Source organism: Wyeomyia smithii, chromosome 3 (assembly GCF_029784165.1).
Source record: "Wyeomyia smithii strain HCP4-BCI-WySm-NY-G18 chromosome 3, ASM2978416v1, whole genome shotgun sequence".
Taxonomy (NCBI): domain Eukaryota; kingdom Metazoa; phylum Arthropoda; class Insecta; order Diptera; family Culicidae; genus Wyeomyia; species Wyeomyia smithii.
Window position 1 is genome coordinate 274505613 of NC_073696.1, and position 18140 is coordinate 274523752.

General features: G+C 37.1%; 1 protein-coding gene across 1 annotated transcript; it reads right to left on the reverse strand.

Annotated features, from left to right (window-relative positions):
* Positions 1 to 6814: 6814 nt before the first annotated feature.
* LOC129728149 (protein ABHD18) lies at positions 6815 to 11154 on the reverse strand. The gene is made up of 4 exons (XM_055686564.1): positions 10658 to 11154; positions 8799 to 9066; positions 8625 to 8737; positions 6815 to 8560 (listed from the first exon to the last, which is right to left on the reverse strand). The coding sequence occupies exons 1-4, from the start codon at positions 10747 to 10749 to the stop codon at positions 7423 to 7425; spliced, it is 1611 nt and encodes a 536-aa protein (XP_055542539.1). The 5' UTR covers positions 10750 to 11154; the 3' UTR covers positions 6815 to 7422.
* Positions 11155 to 18140: the final 6986 nt, after the last annotated feature.

Here is an 18140-nt window from a genome sequence, read left to right on the forward strand (position 1 = left end):
TTATTTGCCTTGAAAAAGGCATTTTGCGGTTCAAAATCGGTTGCTGATCGCAACCTTTGAGCTTCCCTAACAGTGGGGGAATTAGGATACACGGACATCATACACTGTGGAAGCTATTTCAAATTCAGTGAATTTCACGGGCGCGACAGAATGCTTGCTTGCGTTGTCAAAAATTATTAACTTTCAATGACTTGTTTATTTTCCTTAAAAAAGGCATTTTGATTTTCAAAATTAGATTTCCTGATGGCAATCTTCATGCTGCCCCAACTCGGGGGGAATAATGGCAGTCTGGCGACACACGCTGAGAAGAACCGCGCTGCTCCTGAGACGTGGTGACCAACCACAGGGCTATTGCTGCTGCTAAGGAAAGACGACTGCTGTTGTCGCTGTCTAGAACTGTTGAGCGGCTGGTTGAAACAAGCTCTTATATAAGCCAAATAGCATGTTTTCAATTGCAAGGTATATGATTCTGTCGACCGTGCTTGGTAAGCAATCATATAACGACCCATCAGAGGTCGAATTTTTCGTTTTGACAAGGCTTGACTATTTTCAATAGTACAATAGTGTGAATAATAAAATTACATTTATCTTCTTTTGGGAAGAATCTTAGAATATTTTCCAATCTATTGCTGCAAGAACGAAGGAAATCCATCGAATACTAACCGATTTATTGGCATTTGAAATCGGACATATTTTTCATTTTTTTCGGTTTTAGATTTTCATTTCACATCCCTATGTAGCCGAACTTCCTGAGAGAAGTATTCTACTTCAAACTACGCATATTTGGGTATTTTTATTTTTCTGTGTGGAACTCTTTTCCTCTTTTTCTAAATCAGGCTGTTCTATTTCAGCTTACTCCCAATTTTATGATTACAACTGTATTGAAAGAAAACCCAACAGAAACCAAAACAAATAAGGTAAATTTTACTGTTGATTATTATCATAGTTATTTTAGTTACAGACTTGAAACAAAGATACATCTAATTTGTCAATCTTACTAAGCTTGGAATGCTCTTCTTGGAATATAGCATCAAAAATCATAACTCACTTGTTTTGTTTACATTTACTTTTATGACCTTTTGCTATTAGTTTCAGGGATTCCAAATGTGCAGATTTTTATTGATTTCCAGATATCTGCAGTTTTTCCACAGTTTCTGCCGATTTTCATCATAATTTCTTTATATTTGCACAGATTTTCTCAAAATGACAGACTTTTGCCTACGCGAGTGAAATTTTTTTGAGTCACGAATAGATTTTTTTCAGATTTCGAGCACATTTTTCCGGTTTTTCGAGTAGTTGCAGACATTTTTCAATAGCATTTGGCAACTCTAATTAGGCTGACCAGATTTTCTCGGAATAAAAACGGGACATATGGGTTCGAAAAACGGGACACATGATAAAATTGATTTTTGAAAAATTTTACCAACTAAAGCATGCAAACAATTATTAATTGCTTTGATGAACCTACCCGATTCTGTACGATACTCAGTGTTTGATAAATTTAGCGTAGAAGAGTGTGATTTGTTGCAATGAGTTCCTAAAATTTGTCACATAGATGATGATATTTTGACTAACAATTATCATGGTCTCAACTTTCAATAGCGACTTTTTCGTCAGTTCACGATACGGGATGTCCGGTACTGTAAAGAAGGCACAAAACGCACTCAGTAATATCACAGATAACAGATATCCAAGCTAGAACAAAAAACTCCAGAAATCGTGTGTAAGATTTCAAATTCTTACTCGTTTGGAATGCTAACGACATCTTTCTGCAACTTGCGACTTGAACCACTTTAGCAGGGGGAATCTATCTGTCAAATATCGTGAAACCGTGACCAACACATTTGGCAACAAGGCGTCTGTATGTTTTAGTTTTTGTCGTTTTGCTCGATGTAAAATGGAACGTTCTCTTTTAACAAAACTCGAGAAATCGCGAAAAACTTTTATTAATAATGTGTTCCGTGGTAAAATTTTGGGACAGCAACAAGTTTTCAACGAAAATTGGTGATGGTTAATCGTCACATTGGTAATTTATCAAACGTCATGGACCAACAAACTTCATGGACCAGAGTTGATCTGCGATAACGCACACATATATGAAATTTGACAGCGGTAAATTCCCCCTGCACTTTAGTGATGGCAGCGCTTGATTATAGTCAAAGCTGCCAGACGCATGAAAGTTCTCACAAATAGTAGAGTAGCTGTTTATGCAACGACTAGTTGAACATTCCCGGCGATGCTCGGGATCGAAGGTTTCAAAGATAGATTTTTTTTTATATTTCATTGCTGCATTAGCTCAACTCACTTCATAAATATAATTTACATCTTATACTTCCATCATCACTTTAAGTAGGGTGTCGAACGTCTTCGTCAGTGGTTTTCTTCGAACCTTTTTTGCATAAGATTGCGCCAATAAAACTACCGAAGAAAACCACTGACGAAGACGTTCGATACCCTACTTCAATATTCTTAGAACGCGCAGAACGGAAATACCCATATTGGATTGTTTTTTGTGATTTTGGGCTGATTTACAGAAACTGGAAGTCACCATTTTGGATTTCAAAATGACGTATGGAGTTCCACTTTCGAAAGTATTGAAATTGTTGGCCAAATATCACTTTAGAAGTCATAAATTTGCATGTTTCATGTAGTTCTGTGAATAATATATCAAATTTAGTAATCAGATACTTGTTATTTTTCTTCAAATGTCTTTTCTGAACGTTAACAAACATTTTAATGAAAAAAAAAATGTGTCATCGCTGTAAAATGACGTATGGAGGTCCACTTTCGGAAGTATTGAAATTGTTGGCCATATATCACTTTAGGTTATTTTCCTGAAACCGGAAGTCGCCATTTTTTAATCCACAAAACTTTGTAGAAAATAAGAAAATAAAAGATTTTTAATGCTTAAGCTGCCTCTTAATCGATATTCAAACAGATGAATCGTAACCTTTCCTGCAGCTAGATGTGAGTTCTAGTTTGGATTAACGCAAAAAAAGTAAAACAGTAAGATTAAGAGCTGAATGACCTTCTGGTTAAAAGCTCTCTAATAAAAATCAAATTCAAATTCAAAAGTACAAAAGTAAATTGAATGCCGTAAAATGTAACTATTCACAAAACTACGAAAACATCAGAAATGTAAAATGTTCATGCTCGGGATATTCTGCAAAAAAAAATTGTAGATGAAAGAACAACGAACATTTTATTGCAAAAAAAAAACAAATCATTGAATTTTGATTCAGAGGCGAATTGCGCATAAAAAGTCAAAGTTTCGCATGTAATCGTATAAAAACGTATAAATTAAAAAAAAAAATTTTTCGGTGATTTTCTGTATCCTGTATGCTGTATATGGTCCTCGTGGCTCTGTGGTTAGCGATGTCGATTGGCTCCCACACGGTTGTGATATCGGGTTCGATCCCCGATCAGGTCGAGAATCTTTTCGAGCTGCAATTTTTCTCGACTCAGCTCTGGGGCACGGTGTATCGTTGTTCTTATCCTACAACATGCAAAATGTGCTAAAACAATATCGATAACGAATTTTCTCAACTAATCTGGTTGATCGAGAGCGCTATTAGAAGGCTGCAATATTGTTGTGCTGTATACAAAAAATCATCTTCAAACATACATTTTATATTTTAACATAAACAAACATTTTAATGAAAAAAGAATCACATGTCATCGCTTTAAATTTTGATTTAGAGGCAAATCCAGCATAAAAAGTCATAATTTTGCATGTTTCACGCAGTTTTGTGAATAATATCTCAAGTTTTAGTAATCATATATATTTTATTTTTCCTCAAATGTCTTTCCTGAACGTTAACAAACATTATAGTGAAAAAAAATCATATGTCAACGCTTTGAATTTTGATTTAGAGGCGAATTTAGCACAGAAAGCCATAATTTTGCGTGTTTTCGGTAGTTTCGTGAATAATATCTCAAGTTTTAGTAATCAGATACTAAATATTTTTCCTTACATATCTTTCCTGAACGTTGACAAACATTCTAATGAAAAAAGAATCACATGTCATCGCTTTGAAATTAGATTTAGAGGCGAATTCAGCATAAAAAGTTATAATTTTGCTTGTTTTACGTAGTTTTGTGAATAAAATCTCAAGTATTAGTAAACAGATACTTGTTACTTTCCTTCAAATGTCTTTCCTAAACGTTTACAAACATTTTAATGCAAAAAAATCACATGTCATCGCTTGAATTTTGATTTAGAGGCGAATTCAGCACAAAAATTCATGAAGTTGCATGTTTCACGTAGTTTTGTGAATAATATCTCAAGTTTTAGTAATCATATACTATTTATTTTTCCTCAACTGTCTTTTCTAAACATTAACAAACGTTTCAATGAAAAAAGAATCACATGTCATGGCTTTAAATTTTGTTTCAGAGGCAAATTCAGCATAAAAAGTCATAATTTTGCAGGTTTTACGTAGTTTTGTGAATAAAATCTCAAGTATTAGTAAACAGATACTTGTTACTTTCCTTCTAATGTCTTTTCTCAACGTTTACAAACATTTTAATGTAAAAAAATCACATGTCATCGCTTTAAATTTTGATTAAGAGCCAAATTCAGCATAAAAATTCATAAAGTTGCATGTTTCACGTAGTTTTGTGAATAATATCTCAAGTTTTAGTAATCATATACTATTTATTTTTCCTCAAATGTCTTTCCCAAACATTAACAAACGTTTTAATGAAAAAAGAATCACATGTCATGGCTTTAAATTTTGTTTTAGATGCAAATTCAGCATAAAAAGTCATAATTTTGCAAGTTTTACGTAGTTTTGTGAATAAAATCTCAAGTATTAGTAAACATATACTTGTTACTTTCCTTCAAATGTCTTTTCTCAACGTTTACAGACATTTTAATGTAAAAAAAATCACATGTCATCGCTTGAAATTTTGATTTAGAGGCAAATTCAGCATATTTTTGCTTGTTTTACGTAGTTTTGTGAATAAAATCTCAAGTTTTAGTAATCAGATACTAATTATTTTTTCTCACATGTCTTCCCTGAACATTAACAAACATTTAAGTGTAAAAAATCATATGTCAACGCTTTGAATTTTGAATAAGAGGCAAATTTAGCACAGAAAGTCATAATTTTGCGTGTTTTACGTAGTTTCGTGAATAATATCTCAAGTTTTAGTAATTAGATACCTATTATTTTTTCTCAAATATTTTTCTTAAACATCAACGAACATTTTAATGAAAAAAGAATCACATGTCATCGCTTTGAATTTTGATTTGGAGACGAATTAAGTATAAAAAGTCATAATTTTGCATGTTCTACGTAGTTTTGTGAATAATATCTCAAGTTTTAGTAATTAGAAAACTATTTTTTTATAACTAATGTCTTTCCTGAACATCAGCGAACATTTTCATGTTAAAAAACCCACATTGCACCGCTTATTATTTTTGATTTAGAACGATTCAAAATGATGATGATTACTGTACATCACAGAGACTGAGGGAATAATATCAATAAGATCAAGCGTTACGGAATTCCATTTTTATATAGTAGATATAACACTGTTTTTGTGAGGTTTGTGTATTTTTTTTTTTCATATCAACACTAAAACAAACAAATTTATCGCAAATATAAGCTGGGATTGAATAAAATTTTCGATTATGTACAAATTATGACTGCTCAAAATTGCTACATTAAAAAACGGCAACGCTTTTTATTGCAATAATATCGATAAGAGCTGGAAAACTATCGATTTTATTGAACCATTGACCACTAAGGGCTCTTAGCGCCACCATACTGCGTATTGCGACATGCTAAAAAACCGTTGCGTCTTTTTACACATGAAGCAAAATTAGCTTGGATGTCTGTTATCTGTGGTAATATTAAAATAAAACCCTGGCTGCTTGGAAACTTATTTTCCGCTTAGGAGAATTTCAATGCAAAGCTCTATTTATGAATTTTTCAAGGAGTCTCCGAAAACGGTACAAAATGACAAAAAGACGGGACGGTTAAAAATAGTCGAAAAAACGGTACTGTCCCGTTCAGAACGGTACGTCTGGTCAGCCTATCTCTAATAAGTTTCGAGACATCACCACTCATTCGCGTTGACGGTGTTGCTGATATTTGTTTGGTTTTTGCATGCGAACAAATTTTTAAAATTATTTTTGCTTTTGTCATCACGCACATTTTGACAATTGGGTTGTTTAGCTATATCAGTTTTTTATATCATCTGAAAGATATGCATTTTCTAAGTAAAATGTGATTTTAAAAATTTTCTATCGTTGTCCTTCGCTTTTTAAATCACGATTTAGAACTGCTCGAAATCGCTACAATGACAGTTCGCCCATATACCAACTGTCAGTGTAGCGATTTAGGGCGAATTTTTATTCATTTAAAAATCGAAGGATAATGAAATGAAGATTTAAAAAATCACGTTTTTGTCAGAAAATTACTCTTTCATATGATACAAAAAATCGGAAATCCGTGAACAGCTAAACATAAACAACCCAATTACATATGAGTGTTCACGTAGGTGCGAACAGCCTTCAAAATCCCCTTTAACGCGAATAACCCGAATTGAAGCGGTTGTTTGAAAAGACTAAAACCCATTCTGGAGAACCGTTTGTTTGTTTGTTTGTTTCCACAACATTTTATAACGTTAGACAAAAAAAGTACGAAATATCATTTAGTGTCTAAATGAAATATCCTCAATGTACTTATCGGGAAGGAAAGACAGAACAAAAATATAAGAGACTAATGAACTTTTAAAGAAAATTCGGGCAGCTTTGATCTATTTTTGTGGACAATTCTCAACAAACAGGGGAAACCAAACAAAGTTTTATTTCAAGCAGTATTCTAAGCTGCCGACTAAGCGTAAAATTTTATTATCTCTAACCAGAATGTTTTTTTTTTCGTGTATATGTGTGTATTTACGTTGAACGAAAGGTGATTATAACACTAAAGTTTATACGCAGCGTACGAATTTTCAATCTCCTAACTGAATACTGACTAAATTTACGAAGCAAAACATTTCGCTGCGCTCGGTGCACCTTTTCTCGTTGCTTCCACAGCCTACTTCCTTCAGTGGAAGTAAACGTAAAGCGTCCATCTCTTCTTGGATGTACATTAGCTTTCCTCGGGAGAGTTCCGTCTCCTCATTCCGGTCTACGAGCTACAGATGATGATCTTGGTGACGTTGCTTTGTTACGGTTTTTTTTTTCTGCGTCAAGAGCATTCCTCTTCTCGATAGTGGCAGAGTGCCTGCTAGAGGAATCGAAAGCCGCATCCCTTTCACAGCTCGGGTTGCCCATCCGCTTGGAATGGCTTGAGATTTTTCGAGTTTTGCGATTTTTTTGGTTGGTTTAATGTAAAAGTTTCCTCACAGCCTTTCTTCTCTCCCTGTTTCGAATGGGAGTGTTTTGTTTTGTTTCTTACTGAGAGCTATTTATTTAGGGGATTCAGTTACCTCTTGGATTCGCTCGTTCTCTGGAATCCACTTCTTGCGGGCCCGCTCGAATGCTTCAGCGATGCATGAGCGGAATAGTTTCTGGTGTAGGACATAGGCGCTAACGTGCCCGGCATCCAGATAGCGTACCTCAGCACCAGGCCAGATATCTTCCAGGCTGGAGCAACCCTCGCGTGGAATGTATGCGTCATCTTTGGCGCAAACGGCTATGATTAGCGAGGTATCGTACGGTACGGAGAAGTTCTTCAAATGGGTACATTCATCCATCATGCCGCGCATGAATTGCAGTGCTTCCCGTTCCCACCAGCGAGTTTTAGTGGTGTCAATCGGTTCTCGCTTCTCTGTGGTGGCTGTGCTGCTGCTTCCCCAGCTAATGTACTCCATAATTTTCGATCCGAGCGATTTGGATGGAGCTGCCTCTGTCACTTCTTCCGGCTTGACCGCCAGAATCAGTTGATTACTTTCAGTCTCGTTTTCTTCCTTGTACTTTTTTAGGGCTAATTGAATTTTTAGATTCAACTCATCGATCTCATCTTGAGTGAGCTCGCATTTGATGTTCGAAAGCAGCTTGTTAAGCAACGGCTCAGACAGATTCAGAACGTTGCTTTTGTTGATCTGGATGCGCTTCTGTTCTCGTTCTGGAGTGGTTTCGCGAACGACGGTTAGATTCACATCACTCAGTGGGATAGCACAGTCCAGCTCACTGGTTTCGCAAATGTCCTGCTTGAGCTCCTGCACGGATTGTGAAAAATTTTGTACGAAATGTTGACCAGCCACGAAGGCATCGTCCACCACTGTTACCATTTTGGACAGCCGCTCGCGGAACTTGCCATCGGCGAAATACTGCGTTTCCAGGACGTCCCAGTTGATTGAGTGGCTCATGACGCCCTCGGTGAATACTGCTGAAGCTGTGGACCAGCTGAGGCACGGTACCAAAACCAACGGTTTGGGCCAATTGGTGGCTGCCAGCGATGCCATGTGACCACCCATCGATAGACCGGTGATACCGAGCGGACCGTATCCATTGCGCTCGCACCAGTTCAGCAGAACCAGTGATTCCAGCATCAGGCAGCCACCCATGACGAAAATGTCCGAAACATTGTGTAGACTAGAGGCACTGCAAGAGGGTATCGAATATGAGAATGTGTTTCGGTTTCGGAATGCAGTGCTGGGGAACTTACCTTTGGTCCTTTGGTTTACGCACTCCATAGAATGGATTCTCCAGAATGATCGCGCCAAGATTGGCCTCCTTCAGCAGGGGTTTCGCGATCAAATTGCGGCGTTTCCAGTAGAACTGTGGTGGAAATTAACGTTTAAAGTTATGATTTCAAGATAAAATTAGAGAGAAAACTCACATGATCCCCAGTTCCTGCCAGATGGATGCACATCGGCTTAAACCGCTCGTCATTCCACTTGAGCGGCAGCAGTATCTGGAAGTGTGCATTCTGTACCACATCCGGCACCAGTCCGGGCAGATAGATTTCCAGGGGGGTTTTGAATTTGCCTTCGAGAATCTTACAGTCGGAGGTAACTTCCTCCTTGGTGATCTCAACCGGGTAGTCGCGGGGTACCAGCTTCGAGCAGGCCGCACGGTTCGAGATGATTTTGCGGAAGTCGAACAGTCTGCAAATTGGATCAAATCAAACGAAGTCGGGGTGGTGAAAGGGTCAGAAATCAGCTGTTTTTTTTTGTTTGGTGGTTGGTTTTATTTTTAAATCCCCAATGCCATTCCTGTTCTTAGGTAAAACGTCTCCTTTTGGGGGTTATTTTTAGACCGTGGATCACTGATTCGAGAACTTTCACGTCTGACATAACAGAATTTGTTTTCATTGATTGCAATTCAGTTAAAACCTTAGAGGTGTCTTATCGCTTATCTTATCTATGGACTTCTTCTACATTCGGGAGTGAGATTATGTAGTGTGAAATTTTAATATGTGGAATCTTTCTTCGTATTTTTCATTTTGCATGGCTGTGAGAAAATGTTTCTGAAAATTTTTTTACCAACTGTCATCCAACATATTTCGAATTTTTTTTAATATTTGTCATTTAAAAATTGAAGGACAACGTTAAACATTTTTTCATAATCTTCTGCTCAGAAAATTACTGATACATGAAAAATCAGAAGAACGTGTTAAACTTTACAATCCAATTACGCGAACTTGCGATTTGCATTTCTAGCAGTATTCAGGTCAACAAGGAACGCTTTGTCACCTAATCCGAACGAAACTTGTGATTCACTTATCTGCTACAGCTAACTTTATCAGTGAATAGTATATTTGTTTGCTACAGCAATCAAAACAACCAGAAGCGAAAATTCACCTTGCTATCTTGCACCCCCCGTCAGCAACAACAAAAACAACCCAATGCACTGTTGCGTACGTGATTTCCAGCATAGAATCTTCAGCGGTACGCAAGTGTTAGTAGTCTTGCAAAAGGTGCTTTAACAACTACAATCAACATTTTATCGATATGTTGGTAGCCAACCTTCTTGTTGTTTTGGTTTGCTATGTTTTGATTTTCAACGACCAATTTTTCGTCATTATTCATATCGATTTGAGTATTTTTTACTATCCTCTAAGCATAATTTTTTGAACAAAACTGATGTTTAAAAATCGCATAAACGTCAGGGTATAACAAAATAAAGAACAAAACACTATTCACACACATCAATTCGACACACCTCCACAAATGGGGCGCGCCGCGCCTCAAAACCTCGCACCCAATGAAAAAAAAGATGCCACCAAGGATGAATTGCGTCGTTGTTTATCGTTTTCACTTGCGTTCTCGTCCTTGAAGATGTTTAACAAAGTTGAACAAACAAATAGTTGTTTAACTATGCTTTAAAAATATTCCAGCTCAGCAAGCAAGCCAGCCAGATTCTAAAAATAGCCCTCACTCCTCTAAGTGACCTAAATTGCAATCACTAGACTTTAATAGGTCGAATGAAAAAACTGCATGGCGGTGTTGTTATCATCTTCGTTCAAACGTTCATCGCTCTCTGAATGCGACAGCGAACATTTATTACATAATTTCAGCGCTGTGCACTAGAAAATGATTTCTCAATCGCGCTTTTTTCCCAAAATAAAGTTAAAGTTCAATATGCTACGCCTGCTTAGGCTAGATTTATGTCAATCTGCTGCTGGTCGCGTAGCTTTGTTGGAGTCTCCACCCTGATAAGACCAGTGCCACTGATAAGGATGCCGGCTATACGTACCTTTCGAGATTCTCCGGTTTGCCCCAACCTTTGCAGAAGAATTTGGTCAGCAGCAAAGATCGGTACAGTCCATCCAGCTTCGATGGGGGCATTTTGTTCTTTTTTTTTCGAGAAAACTAAGCTGAAAATATCACACCTTCCCGACAATCGGATGTTTCACAATTGTGCTATTTTTTCCGATAGATTCTAGTTATTATTATACTCTCTGTTGGTAATGTCACTTGATTTCGTCGGCCACAAACACTCCCGCACCGAAAGAAGAAAGAAACCGAGCTAGTTACTGGTGACCTGCGGACCCGCCCGTACTGTTGGTCACTGGTTTTACCTTAAACCTTAAAATTAATTTAATGCTGTTTATTGTAATGCGATCATAAAAGCTGATGATGAGTAATGCTATCGTTGTGTTTTAGAAATTTCTTCCGAAAAAAATATTGTTTGCGTTTTCTAGTTTATCGTGTGTTCACTGTTTGAGTTGTTTCTTGTTACTAGCATAAGCGAGCCACCGTTCCTGCCTTAAATAACATCGTACAAACAAAACAAGCATCGGCTCCCGAGCGCTGGCTGTGTACGTGTCTTTTGGCTGTGATCCAAATGTACTCTCTCATGCTCTCGTCGATCGACTCGCTGTAGAAAACAGTTATGTTTACAACCGTCGTACGATTTTTTACGTCGGTGGGAAGAGAGAGCGCGTCAAAACAACCGTCGGCCACACACTAATACTAGTAACCGGTAAATTTCTCAATGAGTGTATCACTCTGTACCATTATCACCGTTAAACAACCAAAATGTCTTCTCTCGCTGCAGGTACAATTTTAAATGTTACTGGAAATTTTGTATATTTCAGAGCATCACAACGTCCTATTCCATGGCGTACTGCGTTATACAAAAATAGAGTAGTCATGGCCAGAAACTATAGGAGGTAAACAACTGCCTCAAAGGTAGATATCGGCTTTCGGCTTAGCTTTAAGTGCATTAAACGACAACAACAAGTTTTCAACTAGTCGGCTCGATAGTTGACGCTTGCACTTGTTGTGAACGGATCGCAAAATATTTACCCCCTTCGGCCTGGTATCCGATCCGAACCTATAATGTTTTGACGTATTAACCCTAGAGTAGAGGTAGGGCAAATAGTGCAGCGCCTTCACACGTCATTCGAACTAATAATAGCATTATGTTTTTTGGCAATACTTCTGTCAACAGAGATGAGCTTAGGAATGTTGGTCAATATTTATCTGGCCGATTCATTCGGAATTTGTTTATAACGCAAGGGTATTTCACGAAGGAATTCGCGTCGTAGGATTTAAAACTGCAGCTCAAAAGTAAACAGGGGTGACAAATGATACTCAGGGGGCTCGTCTGTAAGATGCATCCGGTGCTTCTCTGAATTCTAAGAGTTGTTGTCTAATGATTAATGGATTTAAAAGATATATTTTTACATCAGTGTAGAAGGTGATGCGATGTGTGAAATAAGCACTGTGTTTTGAAATTTGAGTTATTAAGGTTGTAATTGAAAAGACTAGACTAGACGGACTAGGATCATTATAGTTTTAAGCGTATTGACGAATTTTCTGCTTGATCGTTAGAATGTGGGTAGTACGGCGCTGTTCGCGAGTGCTGCATTTCATGTTCCTTACAGAACGCAGCAAAGTGATCCGAGGTGAACTGCGAACCGTTGTCCGTAACTTAAGTTTCTGAATCTCCAAATCGGAAGAACAGATCATCCAGGAATTCAATAACTATTGGAGTGGTAGAAGATTTTGGCCATGACTGCAGTGAAACGTTCGGTGGCGTGGTCGATATTTGGCCAGAAAACGTAACTGCGAGCGACAGCTTTCATCCTCTCGATTCCGGGATAACCTTGAAGTAGCTTCAGAATACGATGGCGAAAGTAAGTCGGAATAACCAATCGATCCGACATTATCAGACATCCTTTCGCGACAGCAAGGGCTTTACGGTAAGGATCGAATTGTCGTACTGAATCGTCTTCGATGCTGCTTACGGAGGAAAGCGATCCTTTCTGGTTGTACTGAATCACAAGCCGTAGTCCTGGACACTTGAGCGTAGCTTTCTGAACCATGTTGAAAAAGACTTGCTGTATGCGGTTGAATACCTTTTTTCAAACCAAAGATTCTCATCAAGGGTTGATATATCGAATTGAACTTTGAGGAAAAGTTGACAGCGCCCAGAAAGGAACGAAGGCTGGTGACATAGGTTGGTGGTGGCCTACTCTTCTAGCCTCTCGGAAAGTGCCGTAAGACGTCGATGATGTTCCAACGCGGTTATGATGTATACCATAATGTAATCTAGGAACAATTCTGAGCCGTCGCGATCAGCTACCATACCATAGCTGTTGGAAAACTTCAGAGGTAGACTTTAGACCTGGAGTCAATCTGTTGAAGCGGTAGAGTCCTCGATGGGTGATGATTATTAGCAGCTTCAGCTTGAAGGTACGCATCCGACGATAATGCTGAAGAACTCACAGCCGTTGAGCTTGGTGAAGATGTCATCCGAAACCGGGAACGGGTAGTCGCTACGTTCTTACGGTAAAATAGATACTAACGAAGAAAATCAATAAATAGGAGAGTTGTTGAAGTGAGTTACGATCGCTAACGAGCGTGAAAAAGTATTACGTCAAAATTTGCTCTTCTGTTTCGTAACAGAAAAGGTCATCAATACAAATTGATCGGACGAATTCGATATGTTCTGGACGATTCCCCTTGTACTACAATAACAAACAACACATCTTTTTGATCGTGAGAATGATGTTTGTATTCTGCGGACGATTGGATATTATTCAATCCTTAGCTATTTATGAAATAATTATGATAGTTTTTCCTTTTTGCCTTTCTCCTAGAAAGGTATAGCAATCACTGGAAAAACCAAAGGTATAAAAGTGGTCCCAATGGCCGAATGTCATATACCACTCGACCCCTTTCGACGAACTGAGCATTTTCTGTATGTATGTATGTATGTGTGTATGTGTGTGTGTGTGTATGTATGTGCAACTTTTTTTTCTCACTCACTTTTCTCAGAGATGGCTGGACCGATTTTCATAAAATTAATTGCAAATGAAAGGTCTAGTTGCGCCATAGGTTGCTATTGAATTTCATTGTAATCGGATTTTTAGTTTAGAGGTTATGTATCAAAATGTAAAAATCACGAAACATCAATATCTCAGAAACCACACAACCGATTTCAGTAAAACTGGTTTCAAATGATTGGGCTGTCTTCAGAACCCTTAACTTTTGAATTTCGTAATGATTGAACATATGGTTCAAAAGTTATGTAAAGAAAAGTTATCCTGAGGTTGTTTAAACTCACTCATTTTTCTCAGAGATGGCTGAACCGATTTTTCACAAAATTAGTGTCAAATGAAAGGTCTAGTTGCCCCATAGGTTGCTATTAAATTTCATTGCAATCGGATTGTAACTTTGTCCGTTGTTCATGAAAATGTGAAATCACATAATGAAAGTAAACATATTGACTTCCTCCTAACGATCACTGGCTAATTAAAAGGTAGAAAAGTGATCCAAATGGCCGAATGTCATATACTACTCGACTCAGTTAGACGAATCGAGCATTTTCTGCATATAAGCATGTATAGGTGTATATGTTTGTGTGTGGGTGTGTACGTGTGTATGTGCACCTTTTTTCGCACTCACTATTCTCAGAGATGGTCTGACCGAACAGATTTCAATGAAATTAATTGCAAATGAAAGGTCTAGTTGCCCTATAAGACCCTATTGAATTTTATTGTAATCTGATTTCTAGTTTAGAGGTTATGTATCAAAGTGTAAAAATCACGAAACATCAATATCTCAGAAACCACCCTTCTGATTTGATTAAAATTAGTTTCAAATGAACGGGCTACCTTAAAAACCCTTAACTTTTGAATTTTATGAAGATTGCACATGTGGTTCAGAAGTTATGGAAAGAAACGTGTTCTGGAGACTATTTAATCTCACTCATGTTTCTCAGAGATGGCTGGCACGATTTTTATAAAATTAGTGTCATATGAAAGGTCTTGTTGCCCCATAAGACCCTAATGATTTTTTTTACAAACGGATTATTACTTTGCCTGTTATGTTTAAAAATGTGAAATCCAGCTATGAAAAGAAACATATTCCAAGACAACTTACTTGGACTCACTCATATTTCTCAGAGATGGTTGACCCGATTTCCACAGAATTAGTATCAAATAAAAGGTCTACCTACCTCATGTCACCCTATTGAATTTTGCAGTAATCGGACTGTAACTTCGTCTGTAATGTATCGAAATGTGAAAATCACGAAACTTCATTATCTTAGAAACTACACAACCGATTCGAACAATATTGATATCAGATGAACGGGCTAGTTAAGGGTTAACTGATGAATTATGATTGAACACGTGGTTTCAAAGTTTGGCTGCCTTTTCATTTGATTGTAATCAAACATAAGCGTTATGTTTTAATTTGTAAAACAACGAAAGTCTATTATCTCAAGTATTACACGACTTATTTGAACATAACTAGTGTCATACAAATGAGTCATCTCTCTAACTTACAAATAACAAACTTCATAACAATTTGATATGCTGTTTAAAAGTTTTAGAAAGAAAAGAAATTCGAAGACTATTCAACACTTTACCTGCTTCGATCAATATATATGGCCTCAACATGATTTAAATGTGGTATCGTATTATCTGAACGTTCCCGGCATCGCTCGTGATTAAATTGTTCGAAATTAAGAGTCATTGCTTTTATTTCGCTATTTCTTAAGTACTAACATTACGTCAAATTTCATATTTTATACTTTAATTACAACATCAATATTTTAGAACCCAAAGAGTGGATAAACATTTATTGGATTTAAGCATTCATGTAAATCTATTTTTACAAATAATAAGTTTGAATGAGAAAGGCTGAGTCTGACCGCTAGGTGGATTAATTTAGGTTTTTATTATTTTATTCAGCCAGAGAGGTATGGCCATTCAGCAAGCTTTACTTATCATTTAATTGTTGAGTATCATAAACTACATTTTTAAATCTTCACAACTTCAGCTTGTTCTTCACATCTTCTGGCAACGTTTGCGATAGCTTCGGTCTCTTCTCTAAGAAAAATATATCATTTATGGACAAATTAAAAATTGTTTATTTTCAAAAGTAAAAAACTATATTACCTGTTAGCATAAGTCTATGATGTACATCAGTCATTGTTGCAACGCGTGAAATTGTCCGCGTCCGATATTCTCGAAAAGATCGCACATTTTCATTGCGCGCTTTCAATGCATCTTCAGAATATAGTAGTTCCATGACATCGGTAGCATAAATTAACACAAAATGTACTAATAATGGAATGTGGTACCAGAGCTGTTTTTTTTTCGGATAGATGAGCTGTCTCTATTGCGTATACTCGGCTCTAAAATCACATGCCAGAGCATTCGGAATTATAAAACACCGATCCAGAAGTTTTAGTCGGGTCAGTCATATCAACTATAGCATAGTTTTCGAAAAATTCATGTGCCATGTTACCATCGTTTGTAATTCCGCTTCCCGGCTTAACTATATCGACAATCCCGAATTCTCCCCTCAAATCTTTTTGGACCAGCTCTTTCCTGTTTTTGTACTGTTCTTTATTTGCACTTTATTTTTCCAGTTCCATTTTATAAGCAACATGTAGCATGAGCTCCAGAGTTTGAATTCGTGCATGAAGCGCTGATAGTCCATATCTAGAAGTTAAAATTGGAAAGATTTATTGGGCGCTGAATCACTTTGTCAACCGCCATCAAGAATGGAGTTGCACCACAAGCACAACAAGTAGCCTTCGATGATTTTCCGCTAGGATAGTGCGAGTCTTTCTAACAATCATTGCCATCCTGAGATGTTGGTGAATTCTGAACTTATTTCCATTTACTATGTGCACCACAACTGGCGATGTGATTTGATCTGTTAGAGGGTAATTTTATTTTCCTTTATAAATTGTAGGAGAAAAGGCTTACACAACCTCTTGGAAGAAGGTACAGGATTTGTCCAAATCATAACCGACGGACCAGTTTCATTGACGGCTCGCAACTGAAGTGGCACTATACTGCCGTTCCAGTCATAGTAGTCCCATGTTCTACACAAACCTTATGCACGCTGGGACAACTATGCTTGGAACGGCAGTATAGCTGTCAACGGATGCACCTGGGGCTAATATTAGCGTGGTATCCCGATTAGAAAGACAAAACAAAAATGTATCAGAAGCTGGTAGTTTGTTATGAGAAAACAGCTTTTATGAGCTTTCTAACAAAATAAGTTGGCATATAAAATAGTACAGTAACAACCGCTGTTCGAAACAACAGCTTTTAATAGAGATGAAATATATTAGACTTGTTACAGAAAAACTTCATTTCAGGATTTGTTATTGAAACTCATTCAGATTGAACTTTGTCATCAAAAGCTTATGAGAAAACACAATATCGTATCAAAATATGGGTCATTCCATACGAAGTGACCACGAAAAAACACAAACTTGGACACGGGCCTCACAGATTTTGCTCAAAGTTTGGAGAATTATTCATCAACTGTCACTTTGGAAATATCCCAAATTTGGTGTCGATTGGAATACCCTCCGCTATGTGGGACCCCCCTGTTTATTGAAGTGCTTCTTACGTGAAAATTTCCGAGAAATACGATGAGACCATCAAATTTAAAATAAAATAAGCTGCTTTGGCCGAAAAATGCAAATTTGATTTTAAAATACAAAAATAATCTAGCTGGCAACACTTCCGGTTAAAAACAATATTTTTTTCTGGATTCCTTGGTTTATTTTCTTCAAAATTCACCTATCACTATTTTCGGGTGTTTTACGTCTATAAATTGTAAAATAAAATAATTACAAAATGTACAACTATTTTCGTAAAAATGTTATATCTCGAGATTGGCTCATACCGATATTTCGGTATTGAAAAAAATATCGGTTTTACCGGTTTTTGTTTTACCGGTAAACCACCCTACTGTTTTCTAATATTACTAAGTTATCTACTTGTTTTCAATTATATCTTTTCAAATGAAGGGTTTTACCTTTAACAGTTTTCGTTTATACTACTATATGTTTTATATTCTTACTGAACCTTTTAAACATCATAAGCCCTCATTTTTTATATGCTTCACGAGACTTGATTATATATTAATTGAGCTTCTATCAATTTTTCCTGTGAAAAAAGTCGGTCCGGTAATACTCGATTTTATACAGTTTCTCGTCAGAGGAGCATTACTAAAAAATATAAAATTATATCAACAGGAGATATAAATAACATATGGGTCGTTCCACCCGAAGTGTACATGCCACTTGGACACGACCATCATAGATTTTGATCAAAGTTGGGGGTTTTATTCATCTACTGTCTCTTTGGTAAAATCCCAATTTTGGTGTCGATTGGAATACCCCCCGCTCTATCCAGCTTTTCACGCGCCATAATGGCGGACGCTATAATGAAAAATTCGTAATATGTTACCTA

What these genes read in the sequence shown, in the direction of transcription:
- LOC129728149 (XM_055686564.1), bottom strand. Translation starts at nt 10,749, where the DNA reads ATGCCCCCATCGAAGCTGGATGGACTGTACCGATCTTTGCTGCTGACC. An exon ending in AAACCGGAGAATCTCGAAAG is followed by an intron (nt 9,067 to 10,657) that starts GTACGTATAGCC and finishes TCCAATTTGCAG; the next exon opens with ACTGTTCGACTTCCGCAAAA. An exon ending in CGTAAACCAAAGGACCAAAG is followed by an intron (nt 8,561 to 8,624) that starts GTAAGTTCCCCA and finishes ACCCTCTTGCAG; the next exon opens with TGCCTCTAGTCTACACAATG.